The following is a 25514-nucleotide window of genomic DNA, read 5'->3' on the forward strand; positions in this document are numbered from 1 at the left end:
AATGAAAAATATGCCTATAGTTGCACTTAAAGTTTACCTAACAAAGTTAATCATACTCAAATTTCATACTACATTGACACCGCTACATCAGATTTTGGTAATGCATCGAAATGGTATGGTTAAAATGAGAAGTTGCTTTCTCTTGAATTAATATCTGAAAATTAAGGAGCTAAAAAACACTTATAATAGATATTCTTTTAACTAAATATACAAACTACAAAATCAAGGCAAGGTGACCAAAATTTGATACTTTTCATAAATAAAATATATCCGAAATTCAGAAATCCAACTAAACAAACTTAAAGCTACGTTTCTCAAGGCCAACTCGATAGGAATGTCTAAATCTCAGAAAAGAGCCGATCAACAAAATACAAGAGCTAAAAACTACTCCAATCATCAAGGAGGTAAGTATCTCTCTAAGCTGTGGCAGCTTGGGCACTAATCCTCTTCTTGGCCTCCTCGATGATAGATAGCTTAATACCCTTACCCTTTGGTAGAGATACCCACGGCTTGGTACCTTTTCCAATGGTGTAGACATTGCCCAATCGAGTGGCAAACTCATGCCCAGTTGCATCCTGGATATGGACAGTCTCAAAGCTTCCCTTATGCTTCTCACGGTTCTTGAGAATACCAACACGCCCTCTATTCCTACCGCCAGTCACCATAACAACATTACCTACATCGAACTTGATGAAATCAGTAATCTTGTTGCTCTCAAGGTCGAGTTTAATTGTGTCATTGGCCTTGATGAGAGGGTCAGGGTAACGAATGGTCCTGCCATCATAAGTGTTCAGGTAAGGAATGCCTTTCTTGCCAAACTGGATATTGCGGACTTTGCAAAGCTTGAACTGCAATTGCACGAAAAAGTGGTTCAAACAACAATGAAATCCTATGGTATTTGATTATTTTTATAGATACATAACCATTGCTCCACAAATATAACTCAGGCACCATAAATATTAGTAAAAGAGAACATAAGATACCAACTTGAAATTAACATAGGCAAATGCCAAACCCACAACGTAAATTGAAAACAGACCTTTGCTTCCTCATCCCTGATAGAGTGGAGCCTGAACCGTCCCTTGGTGTCATAAAGTAGACGGAAGTTTTCATTGGTCTTGGGAATCGAGACAACATCTAAAAGTAGAAAATTTCAATATCAGGAAACAACAACAACCAACACGCAAAGAATTAAGAGCATTGCATACCCATGAATCCAGCAGGGTAGGTCTTGTCCGTCCTCACTTTCCCATCAACAAGGATATGGCGTTGCATCAGAATAGCAATAACCTCACGGTAAGTTAAAGCATACTTCAACCTGTTTCGCAAGATGAGAATCAAGGGCAAGCACTCCCTCGATTTGTGGGGACCAGATGATGGTTTGGGGGCCTGTTTACACATTTTCACCCAAATGTCAAAACTAAAACTAAATGCAAAACACATTCATGAAATGTAAGGATATACTTACAAAGGCACCACCCAGTTTATCCAACATCCAGTGCTTTGGGGCATTGAGCCTCTTCAAGTGTTTCTTCAATCCTCTAGCCTGTTTAGCAACAAAATAAATGTTACATATTTCCAAAAATAACATCTGGCAAAATGACAATAGTGATTCTAAAGATCTAATAAAGAGATGAGTTAAGCCAAAATTTTCCAGTAATTGAACTTTCCTTTACTGGATAAGCAGAGATTCATTGCAGAGATTCATTGCAGAAAAATTAAGGAACATATGCATCAGGCTCAAATTTATTCAAATTAAACTACAGAGAGGGTAATAATGTTGATAATTTTTCATGTAAACTAATAGGCAAAGAAATCAGCCTCGGCTTAGAAGATGCAAAAGAAAATGAAACAGTGTGAAGCAGCAAACAATTAAAACCATAGCAGATTGAAAAAGTTCCAAAATCATTCTGACATCTCCTAAACATATGCGTACAACTAAAGGTTCGAAACTGAAAATTTGAACAATTGATTGAAAAAACTGCAATACTAATTAAATAACATAAAAACAAGTCGGAAAGAAACGCAGAAATTAAAACCTAGATTTGCGACACCAAACAAAGCTGCATAAGAGATCATTTAGGAAACGGAATTCAGAACCAAATCGGTGAAGAAAAGCCTTAAAAATTAGCAATCATAGACATGAAGAAACAGCGCTAATGTATGATATCGGAAGAGCAAAATGGATGGGAATCAACAAACCATGTTGGAGGTGGAAGATGCAGAACGGGCGGCGGCGCCTCCTCCTCTGCTTCTGTCTCAACTGAAGAAACGTAAACCCTAACGGAGGAGTTATAAGATTTACGGAAAGGGTTATATTGGGATTGCAATATGTTCTTGTTGGGTTTATTTAGAAGGGAGACTCAATTAATTTAATAGGCCCAACTAAGTTTTAACCCATTTATCAACGGGCCGAATATCATTAGCTCATCAACACGAAGAAGAAGAAGAAAATGAAATTGGAAGTTTGATAATAATGAATTTTCTCAATTTTTTCAGAAGATGGTTCCGTCCCATAGTAAGTGTCACATTTAGTATGGGTGCGAGTTTTAAGAAATGTAAAAAAAGTAGATTGAATAAGTTACTACCTCCGTAACAAAATTTGTCCCATTTTTTCATTTCCGTCCGTCCCCAAAATTTGTCTCATTTCACTTTTACCATTTTTGGTAGTGGACCTCGTCTTCCACTAACTCATTCCTACTCACATTTTATTATAAAACTAATATATAAAAGTAGGACTCACAATCCACTAACTTTCTCAACTCACTTTCCATTACATTTCTTAAAACTCGTGTTGGGTCAAAGTGGGACAAATTTTGGTGGACGGAGGTAGTAATATATTGTGAGTCTCACTTATATATATTAGTTTTATAATAAAATGTGAGTAGAATTGGTTGGTAGAATAAGAGGTCTACTTATCATTTATGTAAAAGTGAAATGTGACTCTTATTATGGGACTGACCGAAATGGCAAAATGTGACACTTATTGTGGGACGGAGGTAGTATAACATAACAACGAAGCCAGTCAGACGAGGGGGGAATAACACAACACGATTATACAACACGAACACGCACGTTCAGGATTTGGATCCTTATAGGGTCGACCCAATAAGAACATGAAGATAACGGGTTGGGTCGGGTCGTGTTTTGGTCGGGTTTGGGTTATACATTAAGAAAACAAATACTCCCTCCGTCCCACTTTAGGAGTCTCGGTTGAGTTCGGCACAGGTTTTAAGAAATGTAAATGAAAGTTGGTGAAAATAGATAGTGGAATGTGGGTCCTACTTTTTTATATTAGTTTTATAATAAAATGTGAGTGGAAAAAGGTTAGTGGAATGAGAGGCCTAATACCATTTATGGAATATTCCAACCGGGACTTTTAAAGTGGGACACCCAAAAATGATAAATCGGGACTCCTAAAGTGGGACGGAGGGAGTAATTATTTTTTATTAATTAAAAAATTATTAAACTTTAATTTTTAGTTATTTTTTTTAATTAAAAATATTATACTTTAATTTTAATTGATTAAAAAATACTGTACCTAAATTTTATTAATTAAAAAAATGGAGTATTAATTAATTTTTTATGCATTTTAAGAAAATATTATGCTTAGATTTTATTAAAAACTATTTTTTTTAATTATTTAACTTTATTATATAGATTTAATATTACTATACTTTAATTTTATTATTTGATTAAGAAAATAATTATTTTAATTTGGTAATTTTTTATTTATCGTGTAATATCAATATATCAGGTTTAAATCGTATAATAACATCATGTTTTAATCGTTATCGTGTCGTGTCAAGCTAACTTACTATCATTAACAGAGAGTTGACTTTTTTTTTGGTACACGATAAGTCGATAACACGCACGAATCTGACACGAATCCGTTGGGTTGGGACACGATAAGAACCCGATGATTTCGGGTTGGGTTGGGTTGGACACGATTGGGTTGGGTCGATAATGGGTTGACACGATAACGACCCAACCCGCACGATTTGACAGCCCTAGGAGAATTGATCTCTTACAGATCTACTATGTTTGTCCTGTCTCAGCCATGGAACTAGCGTTGTCGTTGGAGAAGTTAACCAATGAGAAGCTTTTGAAACTTCATAGAGTATTGCTCTATCTATTTGATACTCCAAATGCTAAGTTTGAATTTACGGGCGAATAAGTATGCATTTTTTGTTTCCTTCAACAGGTTGCTGATGCCAATTGTCACGACCGCACTTTCTAAGGATAGAAAGCCCGGTTGACCGTGACTAGGGGAGGATGAAAGAAGCGGGGAAGAAAGGGGAAAACTGTGGCACAACTGAACTTGAACTGAAATAACTTGGAATATATATATAAATCAGAGTGCATGGTACAAAAGAATGAAATCTCGACTTTTACATTGCAGCGAAAGAGTCAAGAGCAGATGACATCGTGTATGGAGACACGACGCATCCAAGTACTATTCTATCGAAGGATCTTCATCGTCTATACTCAACACCGCCCGCCGTCATCACTGCTCAACCTGCACATTTTTAAAACATATGCAGGGCTGAGTACTTGGTGTACTCAGTGGACACGTGCCGAAATATATTTTTCTAAAAACTGATTTTGTCAAGTCACTCCTAAGTAAACTCGGGGTTTTAGGAAAAATTCCGAGAGCACTAAAACATTTTCCTTGTCATTATCAAAAGCGATCTGCTGTTCTATTTTGCTGGAACTTATGCCATATCTGAACTAACTCCTGGTGAGACAAAGTCACAACTCCTGGTGAAATAAATTCACAAACTCCTGGTGAAACGAATTCACAACTCCTGGTGAAACCAATTCACAACTCCTGGTGAAATGAATTCACAAACTCCTGGTGAAACTAATTCACGAACTCCTGGTCTACTAGGGACATCGCCCTTGCTAGACAATCAGATAGGAAAAGTTCAAAACATAACATGGCTTGACATAACTTTCAAAAACTTCCTTTCCTCTTAATCATTTTCGACTAAAACTCATTTATATCGGTCAAAGCCGAACAAAATATCAACGAAGGCTGACAGTTCACAAGCACCCGTAAAGCAACACATAATGTCACATAACTAAATAACATCACTTTCACTTGATGTAAATAGCACTCATCATAAAATATTGTTCATGAAACTGTAAACGTAAACTGTACTTTTCATATCACCTTGGCACTCTTCATAAAAACCATACTTTAAACATTAAGGCAACAATCGTATCTTAAATAGAAAGCCCACCTCGTTCGCTTAAAACTCCTTAAATTGATTTTTCCTCACTCCGCCTTTACTCGCAGATATAGCCTTTTGAAAGCAAACAACGTACTAATAAGACTCAAGAAGTTCTCATACTTATAGGAATGCATGCCCCTAATTAATTCTCTTATCCTCCGTTCACTTCTAGGAAATTTTTAGGAACTCGCATATTAATTAAATCGGGAAATTTAATTAATAGCACTTCTTTATTAAACTTAATTATTTTCGTGGCTCGAGAACGTCGTCTCTCCTTCCTCCTATTTTCTTAGTGGCCGCCCAAGGCATCGCGGGGCGACGTCGGTCGGCCCTTCGCATCTCGCAGTTAAATTTCTCCCATCTTCGGAAATAGAATAAATTATCCGGGGATTAATTCATCAAGCTCCAACTCGATATTTATTTGAGAATTAATTAATTGAGCTCCAACTCAACCCTTAAATTAATTCCACTCCAACATGAATAATTCCCAGCCCAAATCCATAGTCCATTTCTTGACTAGAGTTAATGGATCCCTTTCTTTTACCAATTTCTTAAGTCTAGTCCATTAATTCACTAAGGCCCAGCAACTAAATTAATTCTTGGCTCAAATCCTTAATTAGCTTACTGGCCCAATTCTCATTAAATTACTTGGCCCAAACCATTACTTAAAATCAGCAGTACTCCCTTCCCATCGTCACTGTTCCTTCCCCAAATCACATTCTTCACAAATTGAAATCCCTAAAAGAAGAAGAAACAGCGTCGTCTTCCCTCTCCGTCGCCGCTCGTCTCCGGCGATCACAGCACCGTCGTCGGACACCGGTCCCTTTCTCCGTCGAGCTTTATCTCTATCGAACTCCCTCTTCTTCTGACAGAGACGGAACCTCTCTCCACCTCTCGCTTTCTCCAGCGATTTCACCGATGGGGAAGAAGGCGTCGCCTTTCCCTTCCGCCGGTTCCTCTCACTCTCGCTCGGAGAGCTCACGGCACCGCCGCCGACGTTTCTTGCCGTTCGCCGCTCGCCGGATCTCCGTCGCTGCTGCCAGCGCCCTGCATCAGCTCTCTGCGTCGAGCTTTCCGCCGAGCTTTCCCTCCGGCAAGCGGCGCTGCTGCGTGCGCTCTCCCCGGCTCCCTCCGACGGGATGTCCGTCGTCGCTCGACCATTGTCGGACAGCTTCTCGATCAGCCTAAAGCTAAGTTCTTTAACTTCCATTATCTAGTTAGTATCTTGAGTTCCTCTTTGGGCAGTAGCTTTGTGGTATTAAAGTCTCTTAAAGTTTATCGTTTGGTGAAACCTTGGTGCATCTTTTGGCATTTAATTAGCTAAGGCAGCTTATGATCGATTCTTATTTTATCTTGTGATTGAAAGATCTCTAAAGCTCTAAGTTCTTGAGCTTAACATGGAAATTCTATTCTTTGCTACTGTTGAGGCTTCTAAATTTTCTAAGTTCCTTCCTAATCATGGGATTCTATCATGATGCAGAGGATGGTGTTGGGGTGATGAGGTATTTACCTCACTCGGTGGATCCTCGGTTTATGCGGCTGTTCCTCCGCGTTGTCGCTGCTTCTCCTCGCCCTCCTCTCTACTCCTCACCGAAAGTTCTAAGTTTGTGGAATTTGGGGTGTCAAAGTGGTGGAGGAAAAAGGAGGTGGGGAGGAAGTTTATATAGGCCTCTTGTGTGGAAACTTGGGGGCAAAGCCTCCTATTTTTTGGCTGCCAGCTCCATCTCTTTCTTGGCATCATGTTCCTTTACCTAATTGAGAAAGTCTTGGGGGCAAAGGCTCCTATTTTTGGGGCTGCCATCTCATCTCTCCCTTGTGCTTATCTAATTGTATGCCATTTTGGTGTAAGTTGGGTCATACTTGCTATTTTGGAGAAGTCTCCAACCTTGAGTCTTTGTGAAGCCTATTTCTAATATCCTTCTCGGTGCTAATTTGTAGGTATATGGGTTGGAGCTTTGGAGTCTTGTGGCTGCTCCCTAATCGAGAAAGAGGGTGAGGGAGAAAGAAAGAAGATGCTCCTCTAGAGATCCCTTGGCTCCATCACCAAAATAGCTAGCTTCCAAACTTGTTGATTAGTGTTGTAGGATAAAGGGTGTAGAATAGATGTGTGTATTGTCACTCTCACATATGTAAATATGTACTACTTGTATTTAAATTCCTCCAAGTACTTATCTAATAAAATTATGGCATTTACTTTTATCCTCGAAATGTAAATTTCCTTACACTTTATTTCTTCCAACGAAAATACTTAGATTATCCCAAAGTTGAAAATTACCACGATAACTACGATTACACGGCATCTTAAAGGGAATAGATTAAGCTACTAAATCCGATTTATCCCGAAGGAAGGGAACGAAAATTCGGGGCGTTACACCAATAATGATCTCCAACTAGCAGATTTTGTTGAGAGTGAATTCTTGGGAGAGCAGGTAAACTTGAATAATTGTTGGTGATGAATTAGAAACAAGGTTTTTAAGGTTTTATGTTGCTTTCAACTTTTTACCAGGTTGAGATAATAAACCATTTCACCATATACTTCCAGTGCTCGTAAATTTCATGAGGTACAACAAATATGCAAACAACGTTAATTAGATAGTACTACACTACTACTCCCTCCGTTCCTTTGTAGTAGGGGGTACTTCTTTCCGGCGCGGAGAATAAGAAAGGGATGTTTAGTGTATTAAGTGGGATTGTTAATAAAGTAGATAAAGAATTTATTTTCTTTTTACTTAAATTGAAAGTCCCAAAAGCTAAAACAATCGAGACACCATTCTAGATTCAAACTAAATCAAAACCTTCCTAAACAATTTGGGCAGACACCCCAAAATAAATCAAAACCCTAGTTCATCTATCTTCTCTCCTTCTCATCTCCCTCCATCTTTTCTGTCAATGGAATCCGAAATGAACACCATCGTGCCGGATACTCCCCCCTGGCGTTACCGCAGCCGCAGCCCTCCACTCCGGCGAAACGTGAATCGCTCTTTGTTCAGAAGTGTTCTTGTCGCCCCCATTTCGGATTTTGAAAGTTCAGGGTCTGATCCGGTTGTTTCAGTGAAGGAATAAAAAACGGTGGTGCCGGAAACTCCGATTCCGTTTGAGGACTCTGGTACGGTGGAGATCGTTCTGCCATTTGAAGACTCGACTGCGGTAGTGCCGGAGATGGTTCTTCTGTTTGACGATTCCGACATGGTAGTGCCAGAGATGATTCCTCCTTGTGACGAATCTGACATGGTGGTGCAGGAGATGAAACTCCCATTTGACTTCTCGCACTCGTTTTTTGCCACATCCACAAAGGTATTTTAGTCTCTTGTTTCAATAATATTTAGGTTTCTTTGTTTGTGTTGAACGATTATCTCTTTAATTTCAATTGTAGAATAACCATTAATTGAATTTTCCCTTTGTGTATATTGCAAAAAATCTGAGTTTTGTCCACAGATTTCTGAAGCAGGTGATAACAGGATTAAAAAACCGATTATTTATAATTCAGAGAGAGTTGTCATGGAATTTCTGGCAATATATTGGCCTGGGATGTTCATCTCACCAGAATCAGGTTAGTTTGATTCTAAATGTTGGCTTTTTTGAGGTTGTCTAAAATATTTAGAGGTTTATTCATTATTTGAATCAGATGAATTTGTTCAATATGATGAATCTGTTCAATGTATGTTCAATATGATGAATCTGTTTAATATTTGTTCATTATGTTTAGAGGTTTGCAATTAGGTAACAAAATATTTGATGATGCAAACATTTGCAATTATATCCATCTTTCGTATGGTTGATCATTGGAACACCGATAATGACCGGACTACTATCTTCATATAATCTGGATTCGACCTTTCTTCTTTGACATAAAATGTTATTGGCTCTCCTTTTCTAACTTGTTCCACAGCTGCTGCCAAATGTGAACAACAATGGGTTTCAAGTTTTGCTTGTGATCCATAAACAAGTGTTGTTGTTGCTGCTACTACTTTTGACTCCAAATTCTGCTGCTACTTCTGCTGCTGCCACTTTTGACTCCAAACTATGCTATTTCATTTTTTGGTCCATGGTTACATCAATGATGTTTTTTAGGCTAATATAGTTTGGCAGTATAGAATGGAGACTTGACTTCTAATGGCTCTTGTTGTTGTATTGAATGTTTCTAGTATAGAATGGAGACTTAACTTCTGGCTCTTGTTGTATTGAATATTTATGTAATGAATTTGGTGTATGGAAAATTATTATGGAATGACTTTTTATATGGAAAGGCACTTATGGAATGACTTGTAAAGGCTCTTTATAGATGGCTACTTATTTTTTTGTTATTTGGTCATCTTATAAAAAATTTAGATTAATTAAGTCTAATTCCCCTCAATTCACTCCTCATTTTTGGATGTGTGAAATGTGCACGTATTTTATTGATACAATTTTCCATATATCATTCAAATCATTAAATGCAAATTTCTGGATTTGATCATTAATCGTGTTAATGCTATATTTATAGAGGTGATAAAAGGTATGCATATTTATTTTCATAATCAATTTTCCATACTCTTTAAAACATTTAATGAAATAAATGATTCAAATCATTTTCCAACATTTATTAATGTCATAATGCAAACCTGTGATTTGAGATAATGCACAAATGATTAATGCAATAAACGCAATTAATGCTACTAGTAACAGGTTATGCATTTACCAACACTTATTAATATAGACACTTATTACTAGATCTCACTTCCATTAATTCCAGAAATATGCACAAAAATACAAATATGTTTAATTAGCTTATGAAACTCTTGGAAACTGAAAATAAGATCAAATTTTTACAAAAAAATGAGGCGCCAGTTTTGCCACCAAAAAATGGGCGGCAGAAGTGAATGAATACACATTGAAATTTGTGTTCAACAACTTTTATAAATACATTCACTTCAACTTCTTCACATTCAATACTTCAAATTCAATGCTCCAACAACCTCAAGTTTTCATAACTTCTTTAATGCAATAAATGGCTCGAATTGAATTCCGTCCCGAGTTTAAAAACCAGGTTGTGCAGTTCATAATCGGGAAGTGCATCAATGGAAAACCACCCCGGGGTACGATGAAGGCGGCGCAACTGAAGTTCAAGATTTCATGTCAATCATGCACAAGGCTGTGGAATGCTGCCAAAAAACAACAAGCTACAGGTCAGGCAATTCAGTTGGTAAACAACAAAAAGACCAGGTATTATCCTAAGAGAGTTACTTTCGATGTTGATCTGTTCATGAGCCTACCTTACTCTTAGAGGAGCAACCTCTTGAGCTTGAGTGCTAGGTTAAAATGTTCCAAAACTACAGTTTGGAGATGGGTCAAAGCAGGTTTGATCAAGCCACATACTTCGGCCAACCGGCCAGATTTATCAGCTGATAATAAGCTGCTACGCATGAGATTCAGCTTGGAAGCATTAGAATTGGATATGATCTTGAATAGGATCATATTCAAAAACATGCACAATACCATTCACATTGATGAAAAATGGTTTTATATCACAAAAGGTTCAGACCGATACTATCTCGCACCAGGGGAGGAAGAACCACATAGGACATGTAGCAATAAGAAATTTATTTCAAAGATAATGTTCATGTGTGCAGTGAGCAGGCCACTATTTGGATCAAACGGTGAATGCTTATTTGACGGAAAAATTGGGATTTTTCCCTATACAAAACAAGTTGCAGCCCAAAGGTCAAGCAAGAATAGACCCGCAGGCACAATAGAGACAAAGCCCATAGAGAGTATCACAAAGATTGTGATCAAGGATTGTCTAATAACAAATGTATGTATGCATTAACCTAATGCCTTTACTATATGCACACTTTAAATGCATTCCAATGGGCCTACAACTTCATGACCCACTAATTTTAATGCAAATGTGCAAGAATATTTATTTCCAGTTTCATTTATGACCCCATTTCAATCATTTTCATGTATTTACTCAGATAATCCCTGCCATCATGGCAAAATGGCCAGATGGGGCATCCAAGTGTATCAAGATACAACAAGATAATGCAAAGCCACACATTTCAAATGATGATCCAGATTTTATACAGGCTGCCAATCAGAATGGGTTCACAATGTCACTAGTTCAACAACCACCAAACTCACCTGACACTAATGTGAACGACTTAGGGTGGTTCAGGGCAATACAGTCATTGCAACATCAGACTGCATGCAACAATTTAGATGAATTAGTTCAAGCTGTGGAGAAATCTTTCCATGATTTAGCTCCTCAGACATTGGATAATGTTTTCCTATCCCTGCAAGGCTGTATGGTGGAGATAATGAAGGTCCAGGGACAAAACAAATACAAAATCCCACATATGGGAAAGGCGAGCCTCAGGAGATATGCCCAACTTCCAACCAATCTGGAGGTTCCCGTGGACCTGGCCATTGAGGCAATTGAATACTTGAAGACTATGGGTTGTACTGATGGGCTTCATATAATATCCCAAGCTTTGGGTATTCAACAGATAGGAAGGGCAGGTGTCATTGCAGGGGCTGAAGTTTTTGAAGGGGTTGAGCATATTGCAGAGGCTGAAGTGATTGCAGGAGCTGAAGTGATTGAAGGGCTGAGCATATTGAAGGGGCTAAAGTGATTGAAGTGGCTGCAAACGTTGAAGGGGCTGAAGCAAGGGTTGAGAATATTGTAGGGGCTGAGCATATTGCAGGGACTGAAGTGATTGCAGGGGCTGAGCATATTAAAGGAGCTAAAGTGATTGAAGGGGCTGAAGACGTTGAAGAGACTGAAGAGGTTTAAGCTATGGCAATGCACATTATGTGGTTTTTTTTGTGAAAAATGACGGTGCATGTTAGATTTTGTTAAGCTAAAGGGTTGCATGAGTATTGCATTATGTTGACAAACATAATGCATAAATCATGCATATTTTTGTAAAACTTTTTGAATGTAAATTATTTTGTATGCAGGCATGAAATGGCAAAGCAAAACTTGTTCAACCCACCCATCAAATAGCTTTACAAAAACTTCCCATCAAATAGCTTTACAAAATCCCCCAATAATGCACATATAACACACATGACATGCTTAACCAATCAACAACCATCCAACAATAAGCCAACATCCAGCCAACAATACATAGAACCCAACAAATAGCCAACAGCCAGCCAAAAATGTACATAAACCAACAACTAAGCAGCAATCAACAAAACTCCAAACAACTTTCCAAGCAACCAGCCCACAATGTACACCACATAAATTAAATGAGGCAGAGACACCATAGTTCAAGCAAATCACAATTTTATCCTCTAAACCAGGGACACAACAGTTCAAGGAAAGATAGTATAGAAAGATCTCACCCAAATAATTGTTTGTGCACATTGACATCAAAAACTTGGCGTCGACCTCCTTATAGGGCTCATATCTAGGTTAGCCTGCAAAAAATACGAAGGAACAGGTTATAACAGATTCATTTCTGTTAGAACATAGGGGGGTCTCAAATCTAGTTCAATGATATTGATAAACAAATAAAAGTGGGAGAAAGCATAGCTACATTCATCAATGATTCAATAGGCAAAAAACTAAGAGTGTGAGTGTTCTCGATCTCTCCGGCAAGGAGAAGTCTGCCAGGCCTCCTAGACGCCTCTCCGTTCCTTCCAAGCCCAATGCCAGCTCTGCTTTCAAGTCTCTCCGTTCCTTCCAAATCCATTTCCGAGGCTAGATCAAAGAGGATTGGTGTCAACCAAGGACCATGCGACACACTATCAAAATCATCCAATCGGAAGAAATTCAAAGTGCTAGAAGCTTGGTTTGGATTTTGAAATTTAGAAGTCTATATTCCTAATGTATATTGCTACAATTGGTATGGTGGGCATTTATGAAAATCTGGTGTGGTGTGTAAAATTTGTAAACAAAAATAAAACAAACACTAATAACCTCATGCAAAAGGAGTCTGGAAGATCCAACGCTAGTAGCCCAGAAATAAATCAGCACCAAAGCAAACCTTATATCTCATTTTCTCTCTAGGATAGAAATGGGGAAATATTGTCAGACTCAATCACGAGGCTGAGGAGGCTCCACGATCTCTACCGCGGCGGGAACCTCCTCGAATACGACCTCTGCCGCGGGATCGGCCACCAATTTCCCAATGCGTCGGCGAGGGGGCTGCGTGGGTTTGACCATCTTGGGAATCGCAGGTTTATCGGCACGGCGGAGGCGAGAGAAGGCGACCGTGACATAAAGCGTTAGATTGGAGTTCTCTAAGTAGAACGACAGTCGAATCGTCGGAATTTTTGGGTGAGGTTGAGAGAGAGAAGGGTTTGAGATGAAGAGGGAGAAGGGTTTGAGATGGAGAGAGTCAAACGAAGAGAGAGAAGGATTTGAGATTAAGAGAGAGAAGGGTATTGTGCAAATGAATTAGACTTTTGGGTTCCGCATTTTCCATTTTTTTTTAATTTTGTTTTTTTAATTGTTAAGTGTAATAAGGGGTTTTTAATTAAAATCTTTAATTTGTCATTAACTGCCCTAATTATTTCCTTTTGTAGAAATGACTCTACTATAATGGAACGGACGGAAATGGAAAAATGACTCTACTACAATGGAACGGAGGGAGTACTTTTTTAGTTACATAATCAATTGAAAGGAATATAGACGAAAGCTCATGTAATTCACGTAATTTGCATTCAAAACAACATAAATCTAACATTTTAAAACATATAAACATGTGTTAGCAACCCTTAAACTTAATTAGTTGATTGTCTTATAAAAAAAGCATGAGAGAAAAAAAAAAAACAGCAATAAAAAGATTAGACGTTATTATAGACAGTGTATTAACTTAGGAAAGATGGATGAAAATAAATAGGGGTGTTAAAATGGATATCGGGTATTGGATACCCAATATCCGAACCCGAAATATCGGGTAATTGGATATCCGATATCCGATTTTTCGGGTTCGGGTATAAGATTTTTGAATTATCGGGTATCGGGTTATACCCAAATTACCCGAATTACCGGATTTTTTTAAAAAAAATTTAAATTTAATAAATTATGTATTTATTCTATTATTTAAAAAATTAAATAATTAAATCTAGTCCCAAAATCTTTCACTCTTAAGTCATATTTAGGGTTAATATTGTGATGTTTATTATTGATGAATGATGGATGCTATAACTTAAGAATTTTTTATTTCTAAAAATTTGTATTAGTTTTTCTCTTTTAATCGAACTAATTCAAGTTTGTATCAAATTCGAACTATTATAAATTTGTATTTCTAAAAGTTTGTAGTTAATTTTGTTAAAAAAATAAAATCAAAATTAAAATCAAAATTTAACATCGGGATTGGATATCCGATTTTTTGGGACTGGATACCCGACTCGGGTATCTGGGTAGCCCGAAATCATTTTCGGATCGGGTACCCGATTTGACAGGCCTAAAAATAAGTATTAATAACATACTCTCTCCATCCACGAAAAATATGGCAATTTGTATATGGCACGGGTTTTAATGTAGAATTGGTTAAGTAAGAAAGAAGGGAAAAAAGTAAGAGAGAATAGTGTTAGTGAAATGATGTGTAGGATCATTATTTGTTGAAAACTTTCCATAAATGAATATACTCTATTTTTTATGGACGTCAAAAAATGGTGATCGTGCTCTATTTTTTGGGGACGGAGATCAAGCAAACATACACAAAACATAACACACTTTCATTACACCTCGAAATCATTTTATCTCAAACAACAAAAAACATACCTAGCACATTCATTATAGTCTACTCAAATTTCATACTACATTGACACCCCTACATAAAAAAATTGTTTATGCATCGAAATGGCATGGTTCAAATAGAGAAGTTGCTTTCTGTTGAATTAATATCAAAAAATTAAGGAGCTAACAAACACCTATAACATTCTTTTAACAAAATATACAAACTATAAAAATCAAGGCAAGGTGCAACCAAAATTTGATACTTTTCATTAATAAAATAGATCCGAAATTCAGAAATCCAACTAAAGCAACTTAATGCTATGTTTTTCAAGGCCAACTCGATAGGAATGTCTAAATCTCAGAAAAGCGCCGATCAACAAAATACAAGAGCTAAAAACTACTCCAATCATCAAGGAGGTAAGTATCTCTCTAAGCTGTGGCAGCTTGGGCACTAATCCTCTTCTTGGCCTCCTCGATGATAGATAGCTTAATACCCTTACCCTTTGGTAGAGATACCCACGGCTTGGTACCTTTTCCAATGGTGTAGACATTGCCCAATCGAGTGGCAAACTCATGCCCAGTTGCATCCTGGATATGGACAGTCTCAAAGCTTCCCTTATGCTTCTCACGGTTCTTGAGAATACCAACACGCCCTCTATTCCTACCGCCAGTCACCATAACAACATTACCTACATCGAACTTGATGAAATCAGTAATCTTGTTGCTCTCAAGGTCGAGTTTAATTGTGTCATTGGCCTTGATGAGAGGGTCAGGGTAACGAATGGTCCTGCCATCATAAGTGTTCAGGTAAGGAATGCCTTTCTTGCCAAACTGGATATTGCGGACTTTGCAAAGCTTGAACTGCAATTGCACGAAAAAGTGGTTCAAACAACAATGAAATCCTATGGTATTTGAGTATTTTTATAGATACATAACCATTGCTCCATAAATATAACTCAGGCACCATAAATATTAGTAAAAGAGAACATAAGATACCAACTTGAAATTAACATAGGCAAATGCCAAACCCACAACGTAAATTGAAAACAGACCTTTGCTTCCTCATCCCTGATAGAGTGGAGCCTGAACCGTCCCTTGGTGTCATAAAGTAGACGGAAGTTTTCATTGGTCTTGGGAATCGAGACAACATCTAAAAGTAGAAAATTTCAATATCAGGAAACAACAACAACCAACACGCAAAGAATTAAGAGCATTGCATACCCATGAATCCAGCAGGGTAGGTCTTGTCCGTCCTCACTTTCCCATCAACAAGGATATGGCGTTGCATCAGAATAGCAATAACCTCACGGTAAGTTAAAGCATACTTCAACCTGTTTCGCAAGATGAGAATCAAGGGCAAGCACTCCCTCGATTTGTGGGGACCAGATGATGGTTTGGGGGCCTGTTTACACATTTTCACCCAAATGTCAAAACTAAAACTAAATGCAAAACACATTCATGAAATGTAAGGATATACTTACAAAGGCACCACCCAGTTTATCCAACATCCAGTGCTTTGGGGCATTGAGCCTCTTCAAGTGTTTCTTCAATCCTCTAGCCTGTTTAGCAACAAAATAAATGTTACATATTTCCAAATACTTCTTGGGATCAATTCCTTAAATACAGATTTCAGTAAAACAGAGAGCTAAATTACAATCATACTTCTACAGATCTAATCAAGAGATGTGTTCATCAAAATTTTTCCAGTAATTGAACTTTACTTTACAGGATAAGCAGAGATTCATCAGAAAATACAGCTACATATGCATCAAGCTCACATTTATTCAAATCAAACTACCGAGAGGGTAACAATACTGATACTTTTTCATGAAAACTAAACTAAAAAGTTGAACGATTGATTGAAAATACTGCAATTTCTATTGAAACAGAAAACGGAAAGAAACGCAGAAGTGAAAGCCTAGATTTGCATAAGAGATCATTGGGGAAACGAGATTCAGAACAAAATCAGTGAAGAAAATCGTTAATAATTAGCAATCATAAAGATGAACAAACAGCGCTAATGTGTGAAATCGGAAGAGTAAAACGGATGGGAATCGACAAACCATGTTGGAGGTGGTGGATGTAGAACGGCGGCGCCTCCTCTGCTTCTGTCTCAACTGAAGAAGCGTAAACCCTAACGGAATTATATGATTTACGGGAAGGGTAATGTTGGGATTTCCAATGTTTTTGTTGGGTTTAGTTAAAAAGGATACTGGATTAATTTAATAGGCCCAACTAAGTTTAACCCATTTATTAACGGGCCGAATATCTTATGCTCATCCACATTTTTATGTTAGTTGATAGTAATTCTTTATGTATTACTATTAACTTCATCCTCATTCTCACAATTAATTGAGACTAATTTTCTTTTTCGTCCATTCATGATTAATTACACTCTTGCTTTTTATTATTTTTTATAATAGATCTAACATTCCACTAACTTATCTCATTCACACTTTATTATAAAATTAATAGGTCACACATTACACTAACTTTTTCAATCAATTTTCCATTATATTTCTTAAAAATCCGAGCCAAGTCTAACGTGCTCAATTTATCGTGTATGGGGGAAGTAATAATAAGAAGAAAATGAAATTGGTAATTTGATAAATAATGAATTTTCTCATTTTTTTAGAAGCTTGTTCCGTTTTCTAAAAATAGAAACATTTGAAATGGCATGGATTTTAATACAAAATTAGTAAAGTAAGAGAGATAGAAATAAATATGAGTGAAATATGGATCCCACCTAATTAGAGGGAATGAAATTTTCTTAGATAAAAAATTTCTATTTTTAGGGGACGATTATTTTTAGGGGACGATTGAGTATAACATAACAATGAAAACCATCATGCAACTTTTCAGCTTAAAAAAAGGATACTCGATTCATTTAATATGCCCAACTAAGTTTTAACCTATTATTAACGGGCCGAATGTCATTAGCTCAATATGTTTTTGTTGGGTTTAGTTGAAAAGGATACTGGATTCATTTAATAGGCCCAACTAAGTTTTAACCTATTTATTAACGGGCCGAATATCATTAGCTCATCCACATTTATATGTTACTCCGTTGATAGTAGCAATTCTTTATGTTATTAATAATAAGAAGAAAAAAGAAGAAAATGTATAAATAATGAATTTTCTCAAAAGTGCATAGTGTAAAATGAATACACCTTCAAATGTCACTTATTGAAATTTATTTTGGTGATAATTTTAAGAATTGCAAATAGTAGTTGTTGTCATTCTTATCCCATATCGAACCGAGATCTTTGTCTTATTTATACTTTTGGAGGGCCATCTTTTAAGAGGACTTTAAGGAAGTGAGTGACTCATTTTTATATGAAATCAAAATAGAGTTTAAGTTGATGAGGATCTCTTTGTCTGGATGTTTAGAAGTATCATTATAACAAAAAGAATGGTCAAGGAGATTTTTAATGCTGGTAAGGACGATAATTTACGTGTCTAATTATACCACCAACGCTTCATAAAGTGTCCTTATTGTTGTTGTCTCAATCAAAATTAGGGGACACAAATAAAAGTATCCTAAAAAGCAAAAGGTTAAGATAATTTACCTTCTATTTAGGGAGACTTTCTTTTGCATCCTAAATTATAGTTATTTTTAAAAAATTTCAAACGCTAGTAATTGCATCTCAATTTTCGTGTCCTTAAAAAATACATGTAGTGCATGCGCATTTAGGTCCACACATGCAAAGTGTATTGAAAACCCGATCATGTCTCATCTACATATTCTTGGATGATTGATTGACCTATTTTTACAATATTTCCCATATTATATAATCCAATCTCAATATTGCAACATCCACGAAACAGGTAGATTTAAATATGATGTCTTGTTACACCAAATGCATAAAAATGGATGTAAATAAATATGTACTTCTGTTAGTTCATTATTTGTGTGTGGTATGTGTATTTGTTGCATTATGCACGTTCCATCCATTACAGCTGGTATATTACCAAAATCATATAATCTATAGTAGGTAGTTGGTAATATTTCAATTAGTGGAAGATTATTGATTTGTTCTCACCTAAGTTTGACTTTCTCAGCATGATCGTGTAGGACAATAGAAACAATTTTTTAATCTACAATATTCTTTATAAGTTAGTAGTATATCACCAACTATTGAATTTACTTAGCATTGTAGAAAGAAAGAGGAGTTAGTGAGAAATGGTGAACAAAATGGATGTAGGAGTATCGAAAATCCGAAACAAATCCCACTACTCTGTCGTCGCTCTCTTCCTCATATCTTTAGCCGTCACCGCCGCTCTTCTTCTGACCGGAGAAAACGGGAGCATCCGTGAGCTGGAATCCCCGAAAGCCGGTCCTCCGCCACCATCACTGGTGGGGGAGATAAAGTACGAGGAGGGTGGTGATATTAATGAAACTGCATCGAGCTGCGATTTGTTTTCTGGGAAATGGATTTACGATGAGACGGGGAATGCATCGTACAACGACGGACGATGCTCTTTCATGATGGGGGACTATGCTTGTGAGAAGTTTGGTAGAAAGGATATGAGATATCGGAATTGGAGATGGCAGCCTCATCGTTGCAATCTTCCAAGGTCAGAAATATTTTTGCTTACGTTCCAATAAATATAAAACATTTGGCTTTCAGCATGAAATTTTTATGCAATGTTGTTTTGTGAGTTTAATGAAGAGAGAGGAAAAAATTGAGATAATGTGAAATGTTTCATGTTTAATGGGACAACCCAAAAAGGAAAAGTTTTATTTTTATGAGACAACGGGAGTATTAATCTTTTTGTCAAGCCAATTGATATAAGTATGTTGTATACGTAATTTCTTTAACATTTCATCACAATTAGATTGTTTTTGGGATGATAATCATAGGTTCAATGGTATGGCATTGTTGGAGAAAATACGCGGGAAAAGGCTAGTCTTTGTAGGAGATTCATTAAATAGGAATCAATGGACATCGATGCTTTGCTTAATTGAGTCTTCACTCAGTCAATCTTCACTACAACCTGTTGTTAGAAGAGATAATTTGTTTGTCGTTGAAGCTATAGTAAGTTCTCTTGAATCTCACTTTATAAATTATTGTGCAAACTCTCTTCTCACTATAAATTACTTTAAGAAAAAGTTACTTTTTCGTTCTTGTATGCAAAATTACTTTGTTAAAATTTATTATTCTTATAATTAATGTTATTTTGTTATAAATGGTTATTGCTGCAAGTAAAATTTGTTATTTTTATCATTATAATGATTAAAAGTTATTTTCTTTAACTTTATAGTGCGTTCTCAAGGAAAAATGACAATTTATTTTGATATAAAATGATTATTACAAAAGAGACAAGTGATTTTTACTAAAGTTATTTTTATGTAAAAAAAGTTATTCTTTTCAAAGGGATATGATCAGATTAATAAGTGAAATTCTATCAAAAAATCAAAGCAAATCTCAGTCATTGGATCTTGTGTTGTAATCGTTAGATGAATGTCATATGTCATCCAATAATGTATAATGTGCAGTCTAATAATATAGCTCGGCTAATAATGTAACGTGTATTAGTTTAATAATGTAACGCTTTTACTGTAATAATATAGCTCAAATATTATTATCACAATCATCCAATCTAAGGATCAAAGAAATGAGATTTATTTTTGATTTTTTTACAGGATTTCACTTATTGACCATAATGCACCCTTTCAAAGTATTCGCAAATCTCATTTTTGGTGTTGTGGTTTCCCATCAAAGTAAGCAATGGTTTACCTAATCCACTGCTAATAGTTTGCTAAACCAAAACCGTTGGTTATGGGTGGTTATAAAATTAATTAAAATGGTTCATCCTAGTCAGATTGGGCCATGTTTGATAGAATCAAAAATATCATGTTAGATCAACTCTACTTGACAAATTATGTTTTAGACTTTCATGGATTTTTCTGGTTAAATTATAGTAATATAGTGTGCACGCGAGGATAGCGTTAGTGTGCTAGTTAATAAATGTGCTTCTTGCTAGCTAATCAACATATTATATTAAAAATATCAATATTTTGATATGTGTATGTCAATACAAACTATGTTGATTCAGTTAGCAAATACAGTAGCATGTTAAGATAGTTAGTATTACTATGTTGATTCAGTTAGCAAATAGCATATTAAGATAGTTAGTAGTATTTTGATTACATTCCATTATCATATATTTACATGTGTGATTGAAATTGAAAGTAATAATTTTGTTGCTTACCTTGACCAAGGAATACAATGCAACAATCGAGTTTTATTGGTCTCCACTACTAGTCGAGTCTAATTGTGATCATCCATTTGCACACAAAGTAAGTGATCGTGTTGTTAGGATTACATCAATTGAAAAGCACGCCAGACATTGGAATGACGCAGACATAGTTGTGTTTGATTCGTATATGTGGTGGATTATGCCAAGCATGACAATCTTGTAAGTTATCAATTTATTTTTTTTAGTAGCTTAACTAGTGAAATAGATAAATTTATAGTAATACAGTGTTATCAATTTATGCCAACGGTTTTTACATCGGTCAACTCAAAGCTCATTCATTATACTCCATCTATCTTCCCATTACGTCTTCCATTTCAGTAGAGGACCTCACATTTCACTAATTCATTCTCACTCATATTAAACCTAATGCATATAATAGTAGAACTTAAATTCCACTTTTCAACTCATTTTCTACTCGTCTGTCCTATTATTCTCTCTTACTTTACTTCATTTCTCTACATTATTCTCTTTCTTACTTTATTTTTTTTCCTCTACATTATCATCTCTCTTACTTTACTTATTCTCCATTTTAAGTATTTATTAGTGATATTATTTTTTCGAAATACATGCAAATAAAAAATGTTTTATTTTTAATAAGATAGATGGAGTATTGTATTCTTAAATCATGTCGAGTAAAAAATGGGACACATACCGAGGATTTCATTATGAGCCCATTAAAATTGTGCTACTTTCTTTTCTTTAACACTTTTTGTTTCATGGAACAATTTTTTTCACCAGCTACCTACTTATCTATCTAACATTTTATCAAAATTACCCAATCCTCATTATTGCAAACTCTTGTTGTTTGTCTACATATGCGAGTAAATGACAAAAATTGTCAACAAACCATCTCTGTTTTACTTCCTCCGTCCAGTCCAGGAGATAATGTCCACATTTTCCATTTTAGTCCGTCCATAAAATAATTTTCACATTTGCTTTTTTCCTTTTTCAGTAGATGGACCATACTTTCCACCAACTCATTATACTCACACGTTCTATTATAAAATCAATATATAAAAGTGAGACATACATCCCACTAATTTTTTCAACCAATTTTTCTTCATATTTCTTAAAATCCGCATGAGTCAAAGTGGAATTTTAAATCATGGATAGATAGAGTACTATATAGTATAGAGTATTATATTTTACTTAATATCAATATAAACTCAGGTGGGGATCATTTGAGAGCTCCGACGCAATTTACAAGAAAGTCCACAATCACCTGCGGTTGTATGAAATGGCTCTAAATACATGGTCAGATTGGTTAGAGGTCAACACTAATCGAACTAAAACAAATTTATTCTTCATGAGTCTTTCTCCCACTCATACATTGTAAGTCATCCTAATTACATTCTAGTTCTACTTGTGTCCCTTACTAAAACATGAAAAAATGATGTGACCCAACCTCAAACATTGGATAAATCTATCGAAAATACTTTTCTTACTACTAATTGACTATACTAATATTGCAGTGGTGAAAGATGGGATGTACAACAACATTGCTACAATGAAACTGAGCCAATTCTGAATGAAGGATATTGGGGAGTTATGGCAGATCGTAGGATGATGCACATAGTTGAATCAACCATAGAAAAGTTGGAGAAGAGAGGAGTGAGAGTGCAATACCTCAATATAACACATTTATCAGATTATAGAAAAGATGCTCACCCATCTATTTATAAGCAATTTTATGGATCTCTAACCCAAACACAATTAGCTGACCCTAAAAGCTATTCAGATTGTCTGCATTGGTGTTTACCTGGAGTACCTGATGTTTGGAATCAAATTCTTTATTCTTACATTATGAATTCATAATCAAATGTAATAGAATTATTGGGGAAAAAATGATTATATTCAAAGCAAGTTTCTTGTCTTAGCAGTGATCAAATGTATAAACATGAGAGTTTTGGAGGATTTGTCAATTGTTTTCAATTTTTGGAAAGGAAATGGGCTAGAATTAGATTGATACGAATTGGATTTTTACATGACCATAGTAGAATACTAAATGCATAACCAGTAGCTATCATACAAATATCATCAGAACAACTAATACATTTAGGGATGGAATTCTATGAACAATGTCATTTTTGTTCATAGAATTCCATCCTTAGAGGAGTTATCTACCCTACCAAACATGCGCTAGCAGGTATATACCAATGGTGTCGTTCACACCCACGTAGAAACTCGAACTAGTGTTGTCTCCTTCCATCGCAAAACCATCTCGTGATCGCTCACACCTTCGATCATAACACTATACGGATTTACCCCTCGGACCATCTCCTTAGCTTCAGTTAAGCTCTCCAACCTAAGCTTCCTTCCTTCCAATCGAGTTTCCTTCCGAAAATTGCAACTTCTCCTTGTCTCATCCCAGTCCCGGAGCCACGCAACCGGACACATCAAAGGCCCCAAAAACAGACTCTCCATGGCGGCCCTTGCCTCCGAAATATAAACCGGGAGATTCCTCTCAAGCGACTCAAACACGGCTTGGTAATGCCTTTGAAGAAAATCAAAATATGAGGCATAACCACCACCACAATTCTCCATAGCCTCTCCATCTCCAAGCACCACAATGCCCCCATAGCCTTCCACCATAGCCTTGGCTTCGTTTAGAAATCCTTCCACGCTCGCTCTAGGCCGTCTCCTCCCCATGTGTGGAAGCCCTACCATGCAGTTGAAAACCACCCATTCCCTTCCTTGCATTCTCATCATCTCAATACCAATTTCTTCAATGGACTTTTCTTCAACTTGGAGCTTAACCCCACATTGTTTGGCTTGTGATAGAAGCATTTTCTTGGTGTCCTCAAATTTCCAAAAAGAATAAGTGCATTCCTCTTTAGTCCTTAGTGAGGTAAGCCTCAGGGCCTTCCCTTTTCGGCCCAACGCCTCCATCAACGGAGGCCACTGAATCCCCTCTCCAATATCAAAGTCCACAACCCTAACCACCCCTGCATCATCAGGGATGGAGTCAAGAATAGCCGCGTTCGCAGTGAAATGTGCTACCCTTCCATCCGGGAGGCTCTGATACATCACTCTGAACGCGGCTATCAGGTTCTTCGCTGCCTCATCCCTCATGTACCCCCCATGCCCTTCCCTCAACCCGAACAAGTTGTATGCAACGCGTTCCATTGTGTTCCCAACAGGGCTGCTCTTGTCGTTGATCGCCCCCACAACCACCACGCCTAGCTCCTCCTCCCCATTCTCCACGGCCTCGCCATACGCCCTCAAGAGATGGATCAAAGATGTGTCATCTTCTTCATTCATCCATTCACATATGCTCTCAATGTCACCTCTTGAAATTGTCTCCAATCCTTCCATGTCCAAACATGCTTGGAACTCGTTGCACGATTCTTTCGTTACATGATAGTACTCGTTTTCAACCACAGCTTCGCGGATGCATGAGTCTGAAGACATCACAGAGGAGTCTTCCGGTGAGGTGATGAATGAAGATGAAAAATCCCAACCATCAACCACACAAAGATCCATTTCTTGATCATCATACATCAGTTTTGTATCAAAGGGTGAGCATGTCAAGTTGTAGCTTGGCAGCAGCTCCTGTTGCATCATCATTTCTTGAATCTTGGTGGCTCTTTACAGAGAGAGTAAGAGATAGATTTGAGGTGTGGTAGTAGGCATGATCAATCATTTATTTATACACAGATATATATAGAAATATATGTGTAGATATCAAGATGGTGACACAAAAAATAAAATAAATTTGAGGAGAGACTACTCCGTTGGTCATATGTTACAAAGGAATTTATTAAGGTAAGGTTCCCGGTGAAGTCCTCTTTCTTTCTTGAATTATTCTTGGATGTTTACTTTTTATATTTAATTTTTCTTTTTTGTTACTTTCAAGTTTATTCCCTTCCATTACACTATCAACTTTTTACCAATGGCTAGATTAGCAGTTCATAATACAGTTAAATCACAAGTAGACATGAAAATGATCAGAAATGCCTACCATTATTATATCTTTTGTAATTAGTAGTCAATCAGATAAGACAGGATTAGAGCAATTTATTCTGGTTTTATGTTGCTTACAAATAGTTTCGGAAATTTTATACTAACAGGGAATTATGTAACAATGATGTTTAAAGGTTCATTGCCAATAAAATATAATCTCCGTCTCATACTAGGAGTAACATTTGGTGTAGACGTGTGTTTTAAGAAATGTAAAAAATAGTGGGTTGAAAAAATTAGTGGAATATGAGGTCCGCTTTTTTTTATATTAGTGCTATAATAAAATTTGAGTGAAGTGAGTCAGTAGAACGTGAGACTTACTTACCATTTATGGTAAAAGTGAAATAGGACTCTTATTGTGGGATTGACTGAAATGGCAA

At 36.6% G+C, this 25514-nt stretch overlaps 4 protein-coding genes, 2 long non-coding RNA genes and 1 pseudogene across 6 annotated transcripts; 3 read left to right on the forward strand and 4 right to left on the reverse strand.

The window, feature by feature from the left end:
- Positions 1-233: 233 nt before the first annotated feature.
- On the reverse strand, positions 234-2286 carry LOC125222320 (small ribosomal subunit protein eS4z). Its single transcript, XM_048124851.2, has 5 exons — positions 2203-2286; positions 1469-1546; positions 1209-1389; positions 1040-1137; positions 234-848 (listed from the first exon to the last, which is right to left on the reverse strand). The coding sequence occupies exons 1-5, from the start codon at positions 2203-2205 to the stop codon at positions 417-419; spliced, it is 792 nt and encodes a 263-aa protein (XP_047980808.1). The 5' UTR covers positions 2206-2286; the 3' UTR covers positions 234-416.
- A 2035-nt stretch (positions 2287-4321) lies between these two features.
- LOC125222323 (uncharacterized) lies at positions 4322-5781 on the reverse strand. Its single transcript, XR_007176530.2, has 2 exons — positions 5247-5781; positions 4322-4519 (listed from the first exon to the last, which is right to left on the reverse strand). It is a non-coding gene; the product is annotated as an uncharacterized LOC125222323 (long non-coding RNA).
- Positions 5782-5947: 166 nt separating this feature from the next.
- On the forward strand, positions 5948-7436 carry LOC148933433 (uncharacterized). The gene is made up of 2 exons (XR_016134457.1): positions 5948-7081; positions 7176-7436. It is a non-coding gene; the product is annotated as an uncharacterized LOC148933433 (long non-coding RNA).
- A 2788-nt stretch (positions 7437-10224) lies between these two features.
- On the forward strand, positions 10225-11848 carry LOC148933434 (uncharacterized; annotated as a pseudogene).
- Positions 11849-15154: 3306 nt separating this feature from the next.
- On the reverse strand, positions 15155-17061 carry LOC125222322 (small ribosomal subunit protein eS4z). The gene is made up of 5 exons (XM_089063208.1): positions 16974-17061; positions 16392-16469; positions 16132-16312; positions 15963-16060; positions 15155-15771 (listed from the first exon to the last, which is right to left on the reverse strand). Exons 1-5 carry the CDS (start codon positions 16974-16976, stop codon positions 15340-15342), a joined length of 792 nt encoding a protein of 263 aa, XP_088919334.1. The 5' UTR covers positions 16977-17061; the 3' UTR covers positions 15155-15339.
- Positions 17062-19001: 1940 nt separating this feature from the next.
- LOC125218122 (protein trichome birefringence-like 34) lies at positions 19002-23050 on the forward strand. Its single transcript, XM_048119725.2, has 5 exons — positions 19002-19488; positions 19775-19949; positions 21137-21333; positions 22345-22506; positions 22647-23050. Exons 1-5 carry the CDS (start codon positions 19094-19096, stop codon positions 22987-22989), a joined length of 1272 nt encoding a protein of 423 aa, XP_047975682.1. The 5' UTR covers positions 19002-19093; the 3' UTR covers positions 22990-23050.
- A 290-nt stretch (positions 23051-23340) lies between these two features.
- Positions 23341-24741, reverse strand: LOC125221040 (protein NODULATION SIGNALING PATHWAY 2-like). The gene has a single exon (XM_048123166.1). The coding sequence runs from the start codon at positions 24739-24741 to the stop codon at positions 23341-23343; it is 1401 nt and encodes a 466-aa protein (XP_047979123.1).
- Positions 24742-25514: the final 773 nt, after the last annotated feature.

Source organism: Salvia hispanica, chromosome 1, assembly GCF_029641045.1.
Source record: "Salvia hispanica isolate PSC_SH4W2 chromosome 1, Shi_PSC_v1, whole genome shotgun sequence".
In the NCBI taxonomy this organism is placed as follows: domain Eukaryota; kingdom Viridiplantae; phylum Streptophyta; class Magnoliopsida; order Lamiales; family Lamiaceae; genus Salvia; species Salvia hispanica.

Excerpts from the sequence above, each read along its gene's own strand:
- LOC125221040 (XM_048123166.1), bottom strand. The coding sequence starts at position 24,741 with ATGATGATGCAACAGGAGCTGCTGCCAAGCTACAACTTGACATGCTCA.
- LOC125222320 (XM_048124851.2), bottom strand. Across the intron at positions 1,390-1,468 it reads ATAAACTGGGTGGTGCCTTT|GCCCCCAAACCATCATCTGG; the intron begins GTAAGTATATCC and ends ATGTGTAAACAG. Across the intron at positions 849-1,039 it reads TCAGGGATGAGGAAGCAAAG|TTCAAGCTTTGCAAAGTCCG; the intron begins GTCTGTTTTCAA and ends GTGCAATTGCAG.
- LOC125218122 (XM_048119725.2), top strand. The coding sequence starts at position 19,094 with ATGGTGAACAAAATGGATGTAGGAGTATCGAAAATCCGAAACAAATCC. Across the intron at positions 19,489-19,774 it reads CATCGTTGCAATCTTCCAAG|GTTCAATGGTATGGCATTGT; the intron begins GTCAGAAATATT and ends TGATAATCATAG. Across the intron at positions 21,334-22,344 it reads ATGCCAAGCATGACAATCTT|GTGGGGATCATTTGAGAGCT; the intron begins GTAAGTTATCAA and ends ATATAAACTCAG.
- LOC125222322 (XM_089063208.1), bottom strand. Across the intron at positions 16,313-16,391 it reads ATAAACTGGGTGGTGCCTTT|GCCCCCAAACCATCATCTGG; the intron begins GTAAGTATATCC and ends ATGTGTAAACAG. Across the intron at positions 15,772-15,962 it reads TCAGGGATGAGGAAGCAAAG|TTCAAGCTTTGCAAAGTCCG; the intron begins GTCTGTTTTCAA and ends GTGCAATTGCAG.